At 36.2% G+C, this 18,817-nt stretch overlaps 2 protein-coding genes across 3 annotated transcripts; both read left to right on the top strand.

The window, feature by feature from the left end:
- The first annotated feature begins 13,347 nt into the window (after positions 1-13,347).
- On the top strand, positions 13,348-17,042 carry LOC112765601 (probable fructokinase-6, chloroplastic). Of its 2 annotated transcripts, none has more exons than XM_025811494.3 (7): positions 13,348-13,830; positions 14,417-14,625; positions 14,735-14,947; positions 15,332-15,529; positions 15,642-15,779; positions 16,248-16,364; positions 16,553-17,042. In XM_025811494.3, exons 1-7 carry the CDS (start codon positions 13,674-13,676, stop codon positions 16,685-16,687), a joined length of 1,167 nt encoding a protein of 388 aa, XP_025667279.1. In that variant the 5' UTR covers positions 13,348-13,673; the 3' UTR covers positions 16,688-17,042. The 2 variants fall into 2 exon arrangements, with proteins under 2 accessions (XP_025667279.1, XP_025667278.1); XM_025811493.3 differs by having other exon boundaries at positions 14,735-14,971.
- Positions 17,043-17,646: 604 nt separating this feature from the next.
- Positions 17,647-18,349, top strand: LOC112766056 (polcalcin Ole e 3-like). Its single transcript, XM_025811906.3, has one exon. The coding sequence runs from the start codon at positions 17,902-17,904 to the stop codon at positions 18,157-18,159; it is 258 nt and encodes an 85-aa protein (XP_025667691.1). The 5' UTR covers positions 17,647-17,901; the 3' UTR covers positions 18,160-18,349.
- The last annotated feature ends 468 nt before the right edge of the window (positions 18,350-18,817 follow it).

Raw genomic sequence — 18,817 nt, 5'->3', positions numbered from 1 at the left:
TTTAAGAGTATGAATTCCTTTCGTTACAGGAGAATATTGAAAGAAATCAAGCAAAGACAAGAAGGAAGAAGAGCAAGCAATAGCAACAAACAAGACAAGAAGAGAAGGACTAAATAAAGGAGCATCCAAGTCCATTCCCAGGCTACCCTCAACACCATGTGCCTCACATCCCCTGCCATGCACCTCACGCCTCACCAACCTCACCTCCCAAGGGCTGCTCTCCTGTCTTGTGCTTCATGCATGTGTTGGTGCGCTTCACGCAGCACACCATACGCCTCATGTGTAGCTTGGTGTGCTTCACGCAACCAAACAGAGGCCTCTAATTCCTTTTTGTTAGATTTGCGCTTCACACAAGGCTTCATACGCCTCACGCATCACTCATGGGCCACTCCCAAGATTTGTGATTCCTTGTTAAATCTCTCACTAATCTCCAATCTTTTAGAGCACTTGAATTGATGATTGAAGCAAGAGCACAAAGCCCATGATTTGAAGTATTGATTGGCAATTATGAAAAATTATCTATAACTTGATTTGAGAGGGAAAACTATTTGAAAAACATTATTGATTAGTTTAGATTTGATTCTGTTTTAATTTTGATTTGTTTTAAATCTTAAATTAGGGTTAGTATTTAAAGGGGAGAGACATTCACGTGACTCTCTTTTTTCAGCCATTTGAAATTCATAATTTTTTATTTTTTTAGCATCATGTGTAACTAATCTTTTCTTTAAGGTTTGGAGTTATGTTTATTATTATGGATTAATATTATTACTTTTTTATGTTTGATTAATGTATTAATATTTTCTTAAAAATTAAGTTTTTGTTCTTCATCACAAGGGTTTGAATATATTGGGAAATAGTTTGAATTTGAATTGAATTCTATATTTATCTTGAAAAAGTTGTTTGTTAGAATTAAGTTTGAAAACTTCTCTCAATTCTTTAAGTTTTGAACTTGGTTTGATAGGTGACATTATATCAACTAAGTTTAAGCATTGAGAATTGTGTGATTTTTGAATCAGTGTATGTGCTCACCTCTTATCATAATTCATTGATCAAGGAATTGACGGTTTGTTAAATTAAAAGAAATCGGATTATTAAGAGATTGATGTTTGATTAATTAGGGTTCGCCGTAAGATATATCTTTGTATGATCAAGTAGATAGTGAAAAGCATTCTTCCTAAAGTTTTAGTATTTGTTTGGGTGCCATTAAATCGATAAAAAAAATATTTTTTCAATGAAAAAAGATCTTTTTTATTTTTTAGTGTGTGTGACAAATTTCTAATAGTAAAAGTAAAAGCACTAGAAAAATTATAAAAAAAATCTTTTTTGAAAAGCTATAATTTACATCTTTTTTTAAAAGATCTTTTTTCTTAAAAAAAAAGATGTTTTTACATAATAAATGAACAAAAAAGTACTTTTATCTTATTTTACCCAAACATAATTGATAGATAAAAAGATCTTTTTACATGATATATCCAAATATAAAATTATTTTTACTTTTATAAAAGATCTTTTTTGAAAATGGCGTCCAAACAAGCCCTTAAACATTTCCAAAACCTTAACCTTTTTTTATTCATATTACTTTCCTAACTGTTTACAATTTGTCTTCAGTTTCCTCTCTGTTGATACCGGATATTTTTAGAACCCTAATTTACAATTGTTTAGTTAGAATAATCGATTAACTCTTGTGTGCTCAATTCATTAATCTTTATGGAAACGATAATCCACTCTTATAATATTATTTAATACAATTTAATATACTTATCGAATTGTGGTTTTGCAAAATTCTACATCACTGAAATGGATATTTTTTTAATATTAAAAATCTTGTAGTCTTTCAAAAAAATTATCAAAACCCAGAATAAATATTCACTCTTTATAATCACACTTGTTCAAATACAAAATGCAAAAGTGAAAACGTCCACTAGCACCAAGTTATTAAAGATCAACGGAGGAATACCATATATTTTCTCTATCTTTTTGTTTTTACCCCTATTAAACTTATAAATTTTCTAAGTACTAAAATAGCATTTCAATTTGACATTAATATTGTCTTTTCCATTTCTTTCCCATCATATATAAAAATCTCAGATAGCATAAAAACTAAGTAGTGTAATAACAATAACAAGTCCAAATAGAGAAGATGTAGACTAAAATTAAAATCTCTTTCAATAAAGTAACTAATGTTCTTTACACATAAAAAGCCTTATAGACAAGAAAAATAATATACAGAGGAATTTTCCGTCTGTTGGTACATCGACAAAGCAACGCCACAGTACTTATATTCTCCAATGCTTACAAGCAAAGAACTATCTCCTATGCTTCAATTATTAGGATAGCTGTTTGGCAACATTGCAACACACCTCACAAAATGCTCCAAACGCATCAACTATGGAAACATTTCCAGTATTCCACAGTATTAATTAACAAAGACTAATAGCGGTATATATATAATGTCAGCAATCATTTATCTTCACTGCGGCAAGAAACAAGAATGTCATATCAGATCAATGCATCTTATAAAAGAAATTGTTTGGAAAACAGTAAGTAACTGAGTAATAATTAGATGAGAAAATATTAGAGAATATGATTTCAAAAGCATTTCCGAAATATAATGTGTACTTTTAGCCTTAGAGATCGGATAAAGTGCACATTGTAACCGTTGATGAAAAATCAAGGGCATAATCATCTTAATGATAAGGATATATTTATCTTTTATAATTATTTATGAGAATATTTTTATATATACAATAACAACAAAACCTTGTCCCACTAGGTGGGGTCGGCTACATGAACCAAATGACGCTACTGTGTTCTGTCATGTATCATGTTTACAGAGAGACTGTTTACATGTAGATCTCGTTTGACCACCTCATGGATGGTCTTCTTAGGTCTTCCTCTGCCTTTCACTCCTTTTCCATCTTCCATCTCATCCACCCTTCTGACTGGGTGTTCTGTCGGTCTTCTTCTCACATGTCCAAACCACCTGAGACGCGATTCAACCATCTTTTTCACAATGGGTGCTACTCCAACTCTCTCCCTTATATCTTCGTTCCTTATTTTATCCAATCGCGTACGACCACTCATCCATCTCAACATCTTCATCTCTGCCACACTCAGCTTATATTCGTGCTCCCCTTTAGCCGCCCAACACTCTGTACCATAAAGCATAGCCGGTCTTATAGCAGTGCGATAGAATTTACCTTTAAGTTTTAAAGGCACTTTTTTGTCGCATATAAAACCAGATGCACTCCGCCATTTTGACCAACCTGCTTGGATCCTATGGTTTACATCCTGTTCAATCTCTCCATTATCCTGTATGATGCACCTAAGATACTTAAAACTTTTAACTTTTGGTAGGATATTTTCTCCAATCTTCACCTCTATATTAGGGTTTTCCCTTCTCAGACTGAACTTACATTCTATATATTCCGTCTTACTACGGCTTATGCGCAGACCATACACTTCTAAAGTTTCTCTCCATAAGTCCAACTTTTTATTAAGGTCTTCCCTTGACTCTCCCATAAGGACGATATAATCGGCAAAAAGCATGCACTATGGCACAAACTCTTGGATGTGCTCTGTGAGTACTTCTAAAACTAATGTGAAAATATATGGACTTAAGGATGATTCCTGGTGTAATCCTATACTAATAGAAAATTCCTCTGTCACACCACCTTGAGTCTTCACACTAGTTGTGGCCCCATCATACATGTCTTTAATTGCACGAATATATGCGATCCTTACTCTCATCTTTTCTAAAACCTTCCATAAGACTTCCCTTGGCACCCTATCGTACGCTTTTTCCTAATCAATAAACACCATATGTAGATCTCTTTTATTACTACGATACCTCTCCATCATCCTTCTTAACAGGTATATCGCTTCGGTGGTGGATCTGCCTGGCATAAATCCAAATTGGTTCTCTGTTACTTGTGTCTCTTTTCTCAACCTCCGTTCTATCACCCTTTCCCATAACTTCATGGTATGGCTCATGATCATGATCCCTCTATAGTTTTCGCAACTTTGTATATCCCCCTTATTCTTGTAGATAGGTACCAAGGTGCTTTTTCTCCACTCATCAGGCATCTTCTTTGACCTTAAAATCTTATTAAAAAGCTTGGTTAACCAGTTGATACCTTTCCCTCCAAGGCCTTTCCAAACCTCAATCAGGATATTATCAAGCCCTACTGCCCTGCCATTTTTCATCTGCTTTAGAGTCTATTTTACCTCGAAGTCTCGAATCCTTCGATAGTAATCAAAGTTTTGATCTTCTTCCCTTTTACATAACCGACCAAGGCTCGGAAGAGTCTTCTATTCTTCATTAAATAGCTCGTAGAAGTAGCTCTTCTACCTTTCATTAATCTTCTCCTCTTGAGCCAGCACCTCTCCATCCTTATCCTTTATGCACTTAACCTGATCCAAATATCTCGTTCTTCTATCACGGCTCTTTGTGATTCTATATATACATTTTTCTCCTTCTTTCGTACCCAAAGACTGGTAAAGACCCTCATATGCTCTTGTTCTTACTTCACTTACATCCACTTTTGTCTCTTTCTTAGCCGCCTTGTATTTTTTCTAATTATCTGCATTGCAGCATAAAGACCACTCTTTAAAGCACTCCCTTTTTATCTTTATCTTTATCTTTTCTTATACACTCGCATTCCACCACCAAGACTCCTTGTCTCTTGGTCCTATTCCTTTAAATTTACCAAAGCTTTCTTCTGCTGTAACTTCTGCCATCTCTCTCCACATCTCTTCCGCGCTTTCTTTCCCATCCCATTTTGCCTATTCTTCTACCCGTCTTAGCAAGTTTCTTTGTTCATCACCTTTCATCCACCACCACCTCGTCCTTGGGTTCTTCGTATGATGTCTTTTTCTCAACTTTGCTCAACGTGAAAATCCATGACGAGCACCCTATGTTGTGTTGTCAAACTCTCCCCCGAGATAATTTTACAATTAATGCAAATTTTTCAGTCGATTCTCCTCAACAAGAAAAAGTCGATTTGAGAGCTTGTGATGCCACTCTTATAGGTTATAAGATATCCGTCTCTCTTTTTAAAACATGTATTTGCGATGAGAAGGTCAAAGGTTGAGGAAAAGTCCAAAATAGTTTTACCCTCAGCATTGATCACCCCGAAACCATGGGTTCCGTGAATACTTCCATACCCAGTCACTTTTCTTCTAACATGGCCATTTAAATCTCCTCCTAAGAAAATCTTATCTGATGAAGGTATGCCTTGGACCAAACTCTCTAGATCTTCCAAAAACCTTATCTTGTATTGTTCGTCAGAACCCACTTTCGGTGCATAAGCGCTAATCACATGAAAAGTACCTCCCTCTACCACAAGTTTGATAGAGATGATCCGATTTCCCACCCTCTTAACATCCACTACGTCCTTCTTCCACTGCTTATCCACAATAATTATATAATATATTCTAAAAAATAAATAAAAACAAATGCTGATAAAAATAAGTATAATTTATGTGACAAATTTTTATTCGTCCATCTTTTATATTGTATTGATACGTATAAATTAGTTATTGTGTCGAAGTAAGTACTAAAAATTAATTACATAAATAATTTAATTCGATATTACTACACGAAAAATTAATATTTTGGATTTTTTTCTTGATATTCCTTTTTAGGACAATAAACTTGAAATTTTGATAAATACATTTTTTAGAAAAATAACAAAGGTGGTATTAATTAAGAGAAGTGCTAGAAAACAACATATTTTATAATTTGTAGCCATCAATTAGTTATAATTAGTGTTTTTATTCTCATTCAAAGTATGTTTTTTCCTTGAAATCCACAAATACCCATCCCTTGCAGTACACATCTTGTTAGAGCTAGGAGTCCAATGCTAGCCCGAATGAGAACCAACCAAAGGAATTAAATTATTAACTTAATCAGACCAATAGGTAAAGGGGTAGCTAAGTGGTTAAATTTTCAATTAGAATTAACCAGAACATCACTAATCAAAAAATTAGTTTCAGAATTATGAATAAAAAGGGGAGTACCAAAAGGAGACTATTCATCACACCACAAGGATTGATCAGTAGATCCAATGTACCAAGCAAAACTATCTTTAATATGATTGTAAACTGTTACCATGTTCCTCCAAATCCTTGAAGCATTCTATGGAATGTTACCATCCCAATCAACACCATACTTCAAATATTTTTTTTAACATGAGTTGCACTACCCGAAGCTTATCTTTACTATTAAGAAGTTGCCAAACTAACTCATCCATTAATGCAATGTTAACACTGGAAGTGTCTCTAATCCCAAGATTACCATTCTTTTTGGGAGAAATAATGTTTTCCCAGTTAACAAGAGAAAAGCACATGTTATTGGTCTTTTATTTTAGAGATAAGTATTGTTTTGGTCCCTCACATTGAGGGTCGGAATCGAACCCGTCCCCGATGTATATTTTGATTTAAAATCGTCCTTAAAGTCGCATTTGAATTTAAAATCGTCCTTTAAGAAGTAAACTTTTTATAAATGACGATGATACCCTTCTGAAGTTTTTGTGTTTCGCACGAAACACCTCACCCCTTCATATGCTTCCTAACCCTCAACGTAAACCCAACATTAATCATAACGTTTCACTTCACCAATGTTGTTCCACCGTGCCCTAGGGAAGAATCAGAAACGCTAGAAGGTGTTCTTGGAGTGAAGATCGCAGCCGAGTCTGGTTTACTGGAAGGCAGGGTCGTGCACATTCTATCAGGTATGTTTCGCTGTTTACCGTTTACTGAGATTAGGAATAAACATCACTGTGTGGTTTAGGTTTTAATTTTTTTCTTCTATTTGTGTGATATGGCACTGTGTATAGGTTGTTGGAGAAGCCAATTGTGTACTTTAAACTGAAAGTCTACCATGGGGGATGGTTTACCTATCGGAATGGGCCGTTAGAGTATGTGGGGGGAGAAACAACAGTGATAGAAGAAATTGATGGTGATCCGTGGTCCGTATTTGAAGTTTATGCAGAGTTAAAGCAGTTTGGATATGTGGAGGAGAATATCCCTTTGTTGTGGTTCAAGGATCCTACACATGAAGACTTGGAGAAATATTTGAAGTTGTTTAAGTCTGATGCAGATTCTATTGCTATGTGCAAAATAACTGAGGTAAGAGATTATGTTGAGTTGTATGTAGTGCACAAGGTTCAGGAAGAGGAGGTGTTTCCTGCTTCTGGATACATTGATGTTGGGGGGGGGGGAATCATAGGATGGATGATGTGGGACAACAGCTGGTTGTGTATGGAGGAGAAGATGCTGGTTTAAAAAAATCTGATGCAGCTGCTGATATCTCTGGGGCCGAGAATACAGAGGGTGGTGATGATGTTAATCTGGATACTAATATGAGTAACTATAGTGATAGTGATAGCTTTGATTCAGAGTATGAACCATCTGAGGAAGAGGAAGAGACTGAAGATGATTTACACTTTACCAGCAGTGAAGATGAGCTTGATCCTGCTGTCAGTGGATTTCAAGATGTTAATGTGCTGAATGAAAAAAGTAGGGCAGTGAAAAATAAGAGGGTTGCAACTGAAAACTTTGAGGATGAAGATGGAGCAGAGAGTGATGAAATAGAGAATGACCACAAGGTTGGAGGTGCTGTGTCAGATTCAGACCACCAGGGACAGAGTTATCCAGTTCACAAGCATCAAAAAGACATGAGCCAATACAAGTGGGAAGTGGGCACAGTGTATGCTACCAGGGAAGAGTTCAAGGACACTGTGACTGCATATGCTGTGCAGAGGGCTCGGGCAATCACATTTAGAAAGTGTGATCTGCAAAGGGTTAGGGCAGTTTGCACTGGCGAGTGTCCGTTTTGGTTGTATGCTGCGAAGATGAAAGAAGAGGATACTTGGCAGCTTCGCAGCATGAACTTGACTCACACATGTACACAAACATACAGGGTGGAGATTTTGCACTCTAGATGGCTAGGGAAGGCATTCAAGAAGAAAGTGGAATCAAATCCGAAGGTGAAGATTAGGGAGTTAGTGTCAAAGGCTCAAAAAAAGTGGAACTTGACTGTCACCAAGTCAATGGCAACGAGGACCAAGCAGATTGCACTTGATGAAATCCAGGGAACCTTCCAAGAGCAGTATAAGAGGATATATGATTATGCACATGAGCTGATGCGGGCAAATCCAGGGACATCTGTTCGCTTACAAGTGCAAAGGTTCCCTGAACTTGATAATGAGGTAGCCTCATCACAGACCAGTTGCTGTATCTTTCAAAGGATCTATATCTGCTTGGAAGCATGCAAGCAGAGCTTCAACCATTGTAGGAGCTTTATTGGTCTAGACGGATGTTTTTTAAAGACACCACAGGGGGGACAACTGCTCACTGCCATTGGTTGGGATCCAAACGACCAAATGCTGCCCATTGCCTATGCAGTTGTAGAGGCCGAGACCAAGGACTCATGGACTTGGTTCCTTAGTCATCTTGCAACTGACATTGGTGTTGAGAAGATGGGAAGAACTACTTTTATGTCTGACCAGCAGAAAGTAAGCAAGTGTAACCGAATTTAACTTATGTACATTGACACAATGAATTACTATATCTCAATGACTATTTGGTCCTCCATTTTCTGCTTGCAGGGTTTGTTGCCAGCATACGATGATGCTATACCAGGTGTGGAGAATCGATTCTGTGTGAGGCACCTATACAGCAATTTCAGGAAATGGTTTCCAGGGTTACAATTGAAGCAACTAATGTGGAGGTGTGCTAAGGCGACTCACTGGAGGGACTGGGAGAAGAACATGGCCGAACTGAAAGCTGTGAATCAGGAAGCCTATAGGTACCTAATTGTTATCCCCCCTAGGTATTGGTCTAGATCTAGGTTCACCTATAATTCTAAAGTAGATACACTGGTTAACAATATGTCTGAGAGCTTTAATGCTGCCATAGTTGATGCTAGAGAGAAACCTATACTTACAATGTTAGAGGAGATCCGGGTTAAATTGATGACTAGGTGGGCAGAGAATAGGGAGTTGGCTCAGAAGTATGCAGGGACAATCTTACCTAGGATTAGAATCAAGTTGGAGAGGAGGTCTAGATCTGCTGGTGACTGGCGTCCATATTGGTCTGCTGCTCAGAAATATGAGGTTATGAATGGGTTAGATAAGTTTACTGTTGATTTAGAATCCTCTGAGTGCTCTTGTAGAAGGTGGCAGTTGAGTGGAATACCTTGTGTCCATGCAATTGGTTGCATCAAGTTCAAAGGGCTTCAGTTGGAACCTTATGTGGCTGACTGCTACAAGAGAGAAGCATACTTGAGGTGCTACGAGACAGTAATTCACCCATTGAACGGCCCTGACCTATGGGAGATTACACCACATCCTGATGTAATGCCTCCCCCATACAGAAGGCCTAGTCACAGGCCAGTCAAAAAAAGGAAGCCAGTTGCTGGAGATGAAGAACAGAGCAGCCGCACTCACATGTCCAGGAAGGGGGGGGGGGGAAACAGAGGTGCTCTATATGTGGTGTTGTTGGACACAATAAAAGCAGATGCCCTAAACCTATTGAGAATGAGGTATATTGATTAAATTTTTTTACACTGCTTGTCTGAGAATTTTTAACTCAGCCTTATATTCTTCTGTATTGACTGCAAATGTGTCATAGGCCCAAAATTCCAAGAAACAAAGCAAGGGCAAGCAATCCAGGGGAAGCAACAACTCTATCCCTCCAGCTGCTAAGGGAGGAAAAAAAATTGCATCTACACAGCCCACTCCCAAGCTCACTGTCAAGAGAAAAGTTGCTTCAGCAACACAACCAACAAGCTCAGCCCAGTCCAACACTGTAGCACCACTAAAAAGGCCTAAAGGCAGGCCCAAGGGGACCATGAAGCCCACACCTTCAGCCCAACCTGATCCACCAACTTCATCATCACAACCAACCACCACTGTTCTTCCAGCATCTCAGCCATCCTTTGCCACAACTTCAAGCCAACCCACTAGGCACTACTCTGTTAGCTCTGCTGGAGGACCTCATGTTTCTCCCAGGAAACTGAAGTTAATGGCAAAGTTGCCTCCAAAAAAATGGGGATTGCTTTAGGGAAATGACAACACTTAGCATGTTGGTTTATTTTGTTTTAAGTTTGTGTTAAGCTTCTGGTTAATCCAGTGTGGTTGTACTGAAATATTGGCTTATATTTTGTTGCTTTTTGTTGCTTATATTTTGCCTTTGTGCTACTGTTGGTTGTAGTGAAATATTGGCTTGTTGCCAGCCAATCCTTTTGATGGTTAGGTTGTTTTGAGTTAAGTTTCTATTAAGGTTCTGGTAATGTCAAACACTATGCTTATTATGTATTTAGGTTGTTACCATTTTAATGACACTGTTATTTTATTGTTCAATCATGAAAATCATGTTTTGCCAAGAAAAACTTTCACTCTCATTTCAATATGCAACCATGCTTACAAGACAGTCATATTACATCTTCAAATACATTCAACATACCACAATCAAGAACCCCCCTAATACATAAACCCCAGCCAGACCAATTCACCACCAAAAACAACAGCAGAATATACCTACACATGTTTCATACCAGGTTCAACGGAATGAGACACTGTTGCGTTACTTTAGACCAACTCTGCAACAACAAACATACAAACCCAACCCACCCAAAAAATCCTAACACTGCAACGAACTTCAGCTTCCACTCTGCCACTTTAGTTCTTGATTTCATCATCGAAAGCTTCTTCCTTAACCTAGCAATTTCTGAATACTCCACCTCTGTCTCTGGATCTGCCCAACGAAAAAAATTGCAACCTTCTTGCACCTGCACATACCCACAGAGATCACCATCCCTTCCATCACCAGAAGACCCAATTCAGCAGAAAAGTAAATAAACAAACCTCAAAGTAGACACAACCCCAAAATCTGCGACCTGGGTTCTCCTTGGTCCCCGAGATTCGCAACACCGGCTTCTCACCATGAGAACAAAGTAGCAGCCTACCTTGTGACGAAGATGGGATTCGAGACGAGGTTGAGCTTCGTGCAGCCATGGCGGTCTCCCTCCAGCAGGTCCTCACGGTGAGCTCTGCAACAATGGCTTCCACGCTGCTTTACCCTTTCCTCCTTTCAATTCAATGTATAATTATTAAACTTTCCCATTCATTTTAATTTCCTATATATACATATATATATTTATTATTATTTTCGATGATCATAACTGCCTCATAACGATGCAAGGACATTTACGTCCGAAAATATTATAAAGGACAATTTTAAACTCAAATGCGACTTTAAGGACGATTTTAAATCAAAATATACATTGTGGACGGGTTCGATTCCGACCCTCAACGTGAGGGACCAAAACAATACTTATCCCTTTATTTTATAAGAATTGCCGAATTGAAGAGTTATTAATTTTATCACAAGCATAAACAGGAAGAAGAGACACTTTTGCATATAAAAAATAGGAATAGAAAAAATTACTGATTAGTATTAATACTGTGACTTTCAAGGTAGAGTTCCATTTAGATTATGAACATGATTGGTATTATTGATGAATGTATCGAATTAACAATAGCTCGTGATTTGATATGAAATGTATAAAAAGAAAAGGGTTAAATATGAATCTAAATATAATTATAAGTCAGTTTAGTATTACTTTCAACAATATATATTCAATTTCTGCCCTAGTAGTTATGTTTTCTGCACAACCTTGTACACATAACACAGCAGACCAATATGATAATATCTCTATGTAATTTTTACATATCATAAATAAAATGAGTGGATGTAAATATGCATTATTGAACACATTAATACATAAATATTTCTCAAAGAAGTGATGTTTTTAAAACTGAATATTTTCACTTCATTACTTGTCCTTCCTTTTACTTTGATGTTTTTGGCTCCATTAGCTTCAGAAAATGATGTTTTTCAATTTTCTATCCACTGTTATTGATATGAAAAGAATGTGCATAACTTGTAACCAGAAAATTTCAGTAAAGGATAGCACCATATTTTAAAACATTAATTAAGTTGGAACTTGGAACTACTTTGTGATCTGTCTATATATTCCCCTTAACACACAACATAAGCAGAGGATAAGAAGATATTATTGCAAAGGCTGCTCCAACCCCAACGATAAGCAATATTCACAATTTGTTTGGTGACAAATACAAACAACTCCTTATTAAATCAATATGAAGTTTCTGTTTTGAGATAACAAGCAATACAAAAGCAAGCACTCTTCTGCAGGGTTTGAACCTGATCATATGTTTGTGTTCATCATTTTAGTTAAATTAAATAAATGTTGTCAAGAAAAGATATTCAACCGGAAAAGATAATGTCTCTGTACTATAGTTATTTTAGTTGATAAGACTTGAATTTTACGTTAAAAAAAAACTTGATCTTTATTTCTTAGATGAATTTCTTTTTAAAATGAAGAATTTAATAAAGTAATAAAATAATATTTAATTAGTCTCAAATTTTGTTTGGTAACTGAAAATAAATAACAAAAAACAAACAGACAAAACTAAGGACTAGGAGAAGAGGACATCTTCCCTAATAAAATGGATTCTAAACTAGACCAAAGATGCAAATAATACAACAACAACAACAAAGCATTGTCCCATTAAGTGGGGTCGGATACATGAATCAAACGACGTCATTGTGCTCTGTCATGTATCATGTCTACAGAGAGGCCGTTTACATGTAGATCTCGTTTGACCACCTCATGGATGGTCTTCTTAGGTCTTCCTCTGCCTTTCGCCCTTTGTCTATCTTCCATCTCATCCACCCTCCTGACTGGATGTTCTATCGATCTTCTTCTCATATGTCTAAACCACCTGAGACGCAATTCAACCATCTTTTCCACAATGGGTGCTACTCTAACTCTCTCCCTTATATCTTCATTCCTTATTTTTTCCAATCGCGTATGACCACTCATCCATCTCAACATCTTCATCTCTGCCACACTCAGCTTATGTTCGTGCTCCCCTTTAGCTGCCCAACACTCCGTACCATACAGCATAGCTGGTCTTATAGCGGTGCGATAGAATTTACCTTTAAGTTTTAAAGGCACTTTTTTGTCGCATATAAAACCAGATGCACTCCGCCATTTTGACCAACCTGCTTGAACCCTATGATTTACATCCTGTTCAATCTTTCCATTATCCTGTATGATGCATCAAGATACTTAAAATTTTTAACTTTTGGTAAGATGTTTTTTCCAATCTTCACCTCTATATTGGTATTTTTCCTTCTCAGACTGAACTTACATTCCATATATTCCGTCTTGCTACAACTTATGCACAGACCATTAATTTTAAATTAAACTAGTGAGCCTCATAAATAATAAAATAAATTAGATACAATAATGTGAGCAGAGATAACAGATTCTCCATTGACAAGCGTGAGCATTAAGCACTAAGCAGGCTAAATCAGTTGGGTCAGAAACAGAGAACACTAACAAGAAGAGCATCACTCTAAACTCTTAATCTTAATTAAAGTCAAATCACATAATTTTGCTTTGCTTACCTCAGCAACAACAACAACCTAGTAAACAGTAATCCAGCAAAAGCATCTATATATTATATTTCTACACTAAACCCCCATCAATTCTCACGCCCTTTCAACCAATCAACTATACAATCACAACAAGGACTGAATTATTATTCTTATTTGTCGTTGTTGTTTCTTGTTTAATGGCTCTTCACTGTGGAGCTTTATGCTTCAAAGGCATGGTGGTGGCTTCTTATCAGCTTCCATCAGGTTCAGTCAAGCTCAGTCAGACTCAGCCCACTATCAAAGCTTCGTCCTTTTTTTGCTCTTTCCCTCAGCCTCTCAGGTTGAATGTCAGAGGTAATGATCTATGAGGAGCGGTAGCACTGTTTTGTTTTCAATTTTGAATGGGAACATTCTGTTTTCATGTTGTGATATTAATTGAGAGCTGAAATTGAAGAAATTTGCTTTTACTTGTTGTTTGTTTAATACCCTGTGAACATAAAAAGATCTCAATATATGTTCTGTATCTAGTAATTAGGAATATGTATTTGAGAGGATTTATCGTTTTCTTATCCAAATCTTATGCACATGCTGCATTTGGCACAATAAAGATGAGTGAGTAGTGCTTTCTATCTTTTGTTTGGAACATTGGACGAACGGAAATGCTAGAGGATTATCAGAATTTATTGTTTTTGGCTATTAATTAGTCATTAATGTTTAAAAGTATGGGATAAAATATGTTGTTGGATTATTAGATTAAAGGAATTGAGTGGCTAAGTGATGGCTAAAAGCAATAAATTCTGATGGCCTCCTGGCATTTCTCTTAGAGGAACTGGGAGTAGATTTTTTGCAACTTGGGGTATGAACTTGTATCAAGCACCCTGTGGATGATTTTCTAATTGGAGAACTTGAGTTTTTCTGTTTTCAACTTTGTATGTTACAGGAAAGGCAGTTGCTGGTGATGGCACATCTGAAACAAAGGAATCACCTCTTGTGGTTTGTTTTGGAGAAATGCTCATCGATTTCGTCCCAACTACCAGCGGCCTCTCTTTGGCCGATGCATCTGCTTTTAAGAAAGCTCCTGGAGGTGCCCCTGCCAATGTTGCTGTAGGCATATCCCGTTTAGGAGGTTCATCAGCCTTTATTGGAAAGGTATTTTATACTTCTCATTTCTCAAGCTTCTTTCTATGCATTAGTCTCTATAGGAAGGATTTTATTTTAATTTGAAACTTAACCACACTGCCAACATTGACATAAACAGGTAGGTGAGGATGAATTTGGATATATGCTTGCTGATATACTCAAGCAAAATAATGTAAACAATGAAGGGATGCGTTTTGACCCCGGCGCACGCACTGCTTTAGCATTTGTTACATTGAGGAGTGATGGAGAACGAGAATTCATGTTTTATCGCAATCCCAGTGCTGATATGCTGCTTCAAGTAGATGAACTTGATTTGGACTTAATTAGAAAGGTGAAACCAAAGTTTAGTTTTGTGGTTAGTCAAACTAAACCGAAATAGTTTCTATTTGAGAAAGTTGTTCAATGTTCTTTGTATTGTAATTTTGTCACTCAATCTAAGTAGGTTCAGTTACTCAAAATCAATTCATTCAACTAGCAGTTTGTGGATTTCTTTAATCACAATGACTCACTGAGTAATGATTGAAACATTCATCCTCATTGCTGATATAGCATTCTTGTTTCTGTATTTTAACTTTTAAGAACTCCCTTTGGGGTTTCTTTTATATCAGACAAAACATTAAAATGATTGTGAGTATGTTATAACATTTTACACTTCCACTCCATAGTTGTTTATAGTTTAACATAGTTGAATTGATCCAAAGTTTCTTTCTTACAGGCTAAGATCTTCCATTATGGTTCTATTAGTCTTATTACCGAACCGTGCAAATCAGCACACATTGCTGCTGCAAAAGCTGCGAAAGATGCCGGTGTAGTTCTATCTTATGACCCTAACTTGAGGCTTCCTTTATGGCCTTCTGCAGAGAATGCCAGAGAAGGAATTCTGAGTATATGGGAAACTGCCGATATCATCAAGGTTCTTCTTAGTCTTTTTAGTTCCCAATAGACTTTTTGTTCTCTTTTTCCAGAACACAGATTACTACTGGCAACTACAGTACTAACCGACCAATCTGATTATTATCTTTCAGATAAGTGAAGAAGAGATTTCTTTTCTTACAAAAGGCGAAGATCCATACGACGATGCTGTTGTTCGTAAACTATTCCATCCAGACCTCAAGCTGCTTCTTGTTACTGAAGGTGCAGATGGTTGTCGCTATTACACCAAGGTAACCCTTCAAAAGAGGCAACAGAATCATCTAAACTTAGTTTCAACTTATCTAATACTTCTTTTTAGCCACCCTCTGGTGTATCTTCAAAGGCAGTGCCTGTAACAAGTAACAACTCACTTGTTTCTGCACACATTCCTGTCAACTTTAAAATTGAAACAAGTTATTTGACTTATTTCTAGCACTATAGATGTATAAACCATTCTCCGGAGTTCAGTTATCTAGAAACAAGGCTAAAAACAAGGCTTAATTTCCGTGTTCTAAATCTCGCAGCCTTATTAGTTGGAATGAAAATCATAAAAACAATATCAGAGATGTTTCATTACTAATTTAGTCTATTATATTAACCATAATCAAGAAACAAGTCTTGAAAAAATATTGGTTCTAACAAAAAGGTATGCTGCAAGTTATAATAATGTAATCATGGTATTTAAGATTTAAAACCTGTCCTACCTATTTTTTCTGCAGGAGTTCAGTGGAAGAGTCCAGGGATTTAAGGTGGATGCTGTTGACACAACAGGTGCCGGTGATGCCTTTGTGGCCGGAATATTATCACAATTAGCTGCAGATCTTTCATTACTTCAGGTGTGGATTGTGTGGTTCCAGTGTCATTGATTTTTTCTTTTCAACCATGTGTGTTGAATTGTGAAACTTTTCTTTCTATTTGCATTTGGCTCAGTTGTTAAGTACCAGGCCTGGTTTGTCTTCAAATTTGGAAGTATCATAACTATTTAACCGTTCTTTGTTCCTATACATTTCCTTTTAACTTGCAGAAAGAGGAGCAATTGAGAGATGCTCTTAAATTCGCCAATGCCTGCGGTGCGCTGACCGTGACGGAGAGAGGCGCAATACCAGCTTTGCCCACAAAGGAAGCCGTTCTCGAAGCCATGCTCAAGCCTGTATCGTAAATTCGCGGCCTAATCTCTAGTTCTGTGAGGATCTACTAGTCTACTACTACTTGCTTTTTGTAAATTCTTAGCTGCTTTAAAAGCGAAAAAGCTACAACGAATAAGAACTAATTGTTTCAATAATTTGGCAAGTTCATGCTGACTCAAGCAAAGTTTTCATATAGCAAACACTCCATTCTTGAGTTCATCCAACATCAGAGCATGTATTGCTTTCACTACTTAACATAGTGTTACTTTCCATGTATCAACATTCGGTTGATGTGTCTTGTTATATGTACATATTGTACACAAGATATTGTGTCGATTCACATCTCATCTACTAGTACACTATTGAATGGAACCTGCAACTTATTTAGATTCAAGTGTCTTGTAGATGTGTTTCTGCATAATTAATATACCTCTTTTGATGAGTTAATTGAATTATATTAAGATGAAGACAAATTATTTTACATAGATATGTATAAATAAGATTCTACGTGCAAAACTGCTTTACACTAAGGCTGCATCAAAATTAAACTCATCATAAATCACTATATTTAATAGAAAAAATTACGAATTTGAGGAATATTAAACAAGAATGATTTCAAACTGGAATCTTTTGCTTCACAAAGCATCTTTGGTGCTTTTTTATTTTTATTAATTACTATTACAAAAAGAAATAAAACAATGCATCATTGCTTACTCCATGTGATTCTTTAGTGATTCATTAATTTAACTTAAACCATACTTTAAACATTTATTCATAAGATAAGATAACGTAATTGATCACTTTTCTAAATCCAACATTGAAAATTTGAAACTTGATTGCCAATGCCCATAAAAGGCTTGGTCAAACCAAAGGCCGAAATGGTAACCATATCATTCTCTTGTTTTGCATCCATTTTTTTTTCTCTAATCAATTGTTTTTTTATTGATCAACCATTCTTCTATTGATTGAATGGTAAATACTTTCAAACTAAATAGCGAAAACATTTTTCAACCATAAAAATATAGAGAGTAAAAACAATTTCTGAACTATGCTTATTTTTGGTAATAACTTTCTTACCTTAAGTTGCCATACAAGGACACTCCTATATTTAAGGGTGTCCCTCTTTGGCAACTGAACTAAATCTCAAATTTCAGTGCAACCCCATAAGGCCATAACATACAATAAATAAAAAGTAAATTAAAAACAAAATCGTTGTTAATTTTTCATACACAATAGTTATTCTACAATGGCTGAGGATTCTCCAGAAGATATCGCCGATCGCGAGCGCATATTCAAGCACTTCGACGCGAACGGCGACGGTCAAATCTCTTCATCAGAGCTTGGGGAAGCACTGAAATCTCTGGGGTCAGTGACCCCAGAAGAGATTCAAACGATGATGGAAGAACTTGACACAAATAATGATGGATTCATTTCGTACGAAGAGTTTACGGTATTTGCAAGAGCCAACCGTGGCCTAGTGAAGGATGTGGCAAAGATTTTTTGAATTCTTTGCCACCTTTCAATCTTTGTTAAATTAATTAAATTAAGTTTGCTTAATTGTCTTTTCTTTGTGCTATGTTCTCTGCATGACCTTTTAATATACACGATGACAATGAGAGCCTCTTTCATTCAAATTCATGATGTGTAAGCCCCTGGCTTTCAATTTTCTTATATTAGAACCGTTTTCAATGTTATTCTATGGTTTTGCATTATGACTAGTTTCAATGCACATTATTGTTATTTTTATAAAACAAAGGCATGCACCTTGACGCAATTTAGGTGTGATATTCTAATCTCAAATTGGACGTAAAGTAAAACCTTAGGTAAACTTGTATGAAAATGAGTTACAAGTTGTTATGGTGCTTCTAATCAATAATTTAATATTTGTTTTCAATTTTTTTTTTCAATTTTAAAATTAGTTAGTTTTAGTTAATGACATGACCATTCTCTATTTTATATTAAGTGTCTTTTTTTATGCAACTAGCTATTCTTTAAATATTGTCCTTTATTCAGTTTTTAGAGAAAAGAAAAAATAAAAAATAAGTAATTTCTCTGATTTTTTAAACAACTGCTGGTACGTGAAAGTGAATATTCAGAGAGACTTTGTTATGCAAAATACATATCGCTAGGAAGGTAAAAGAAAACTAAGAATATAATATTAA

Source organism: Arachis hypogaea, chromosome 17 (assembly GCF_003086295.3).
Source record: "Arachis hypogaea cultivar Tifrunner chromosome 17, arahy.Tifrunner.gnm2.J5K5, whole genome shotgun sequence".
In the NCBI taxonomy this organism is placed as follows: Eukaryota; Viridiplantae; Streptophyta; class Magnoliopsida; order Fabales; family Fabaceae; genus Arachis; species Arachis hypogaea.
Note: the sequence above shows the minus strand (reverse complement) of the source record. Positions and strands in the feature narration are given on the sequence as shown.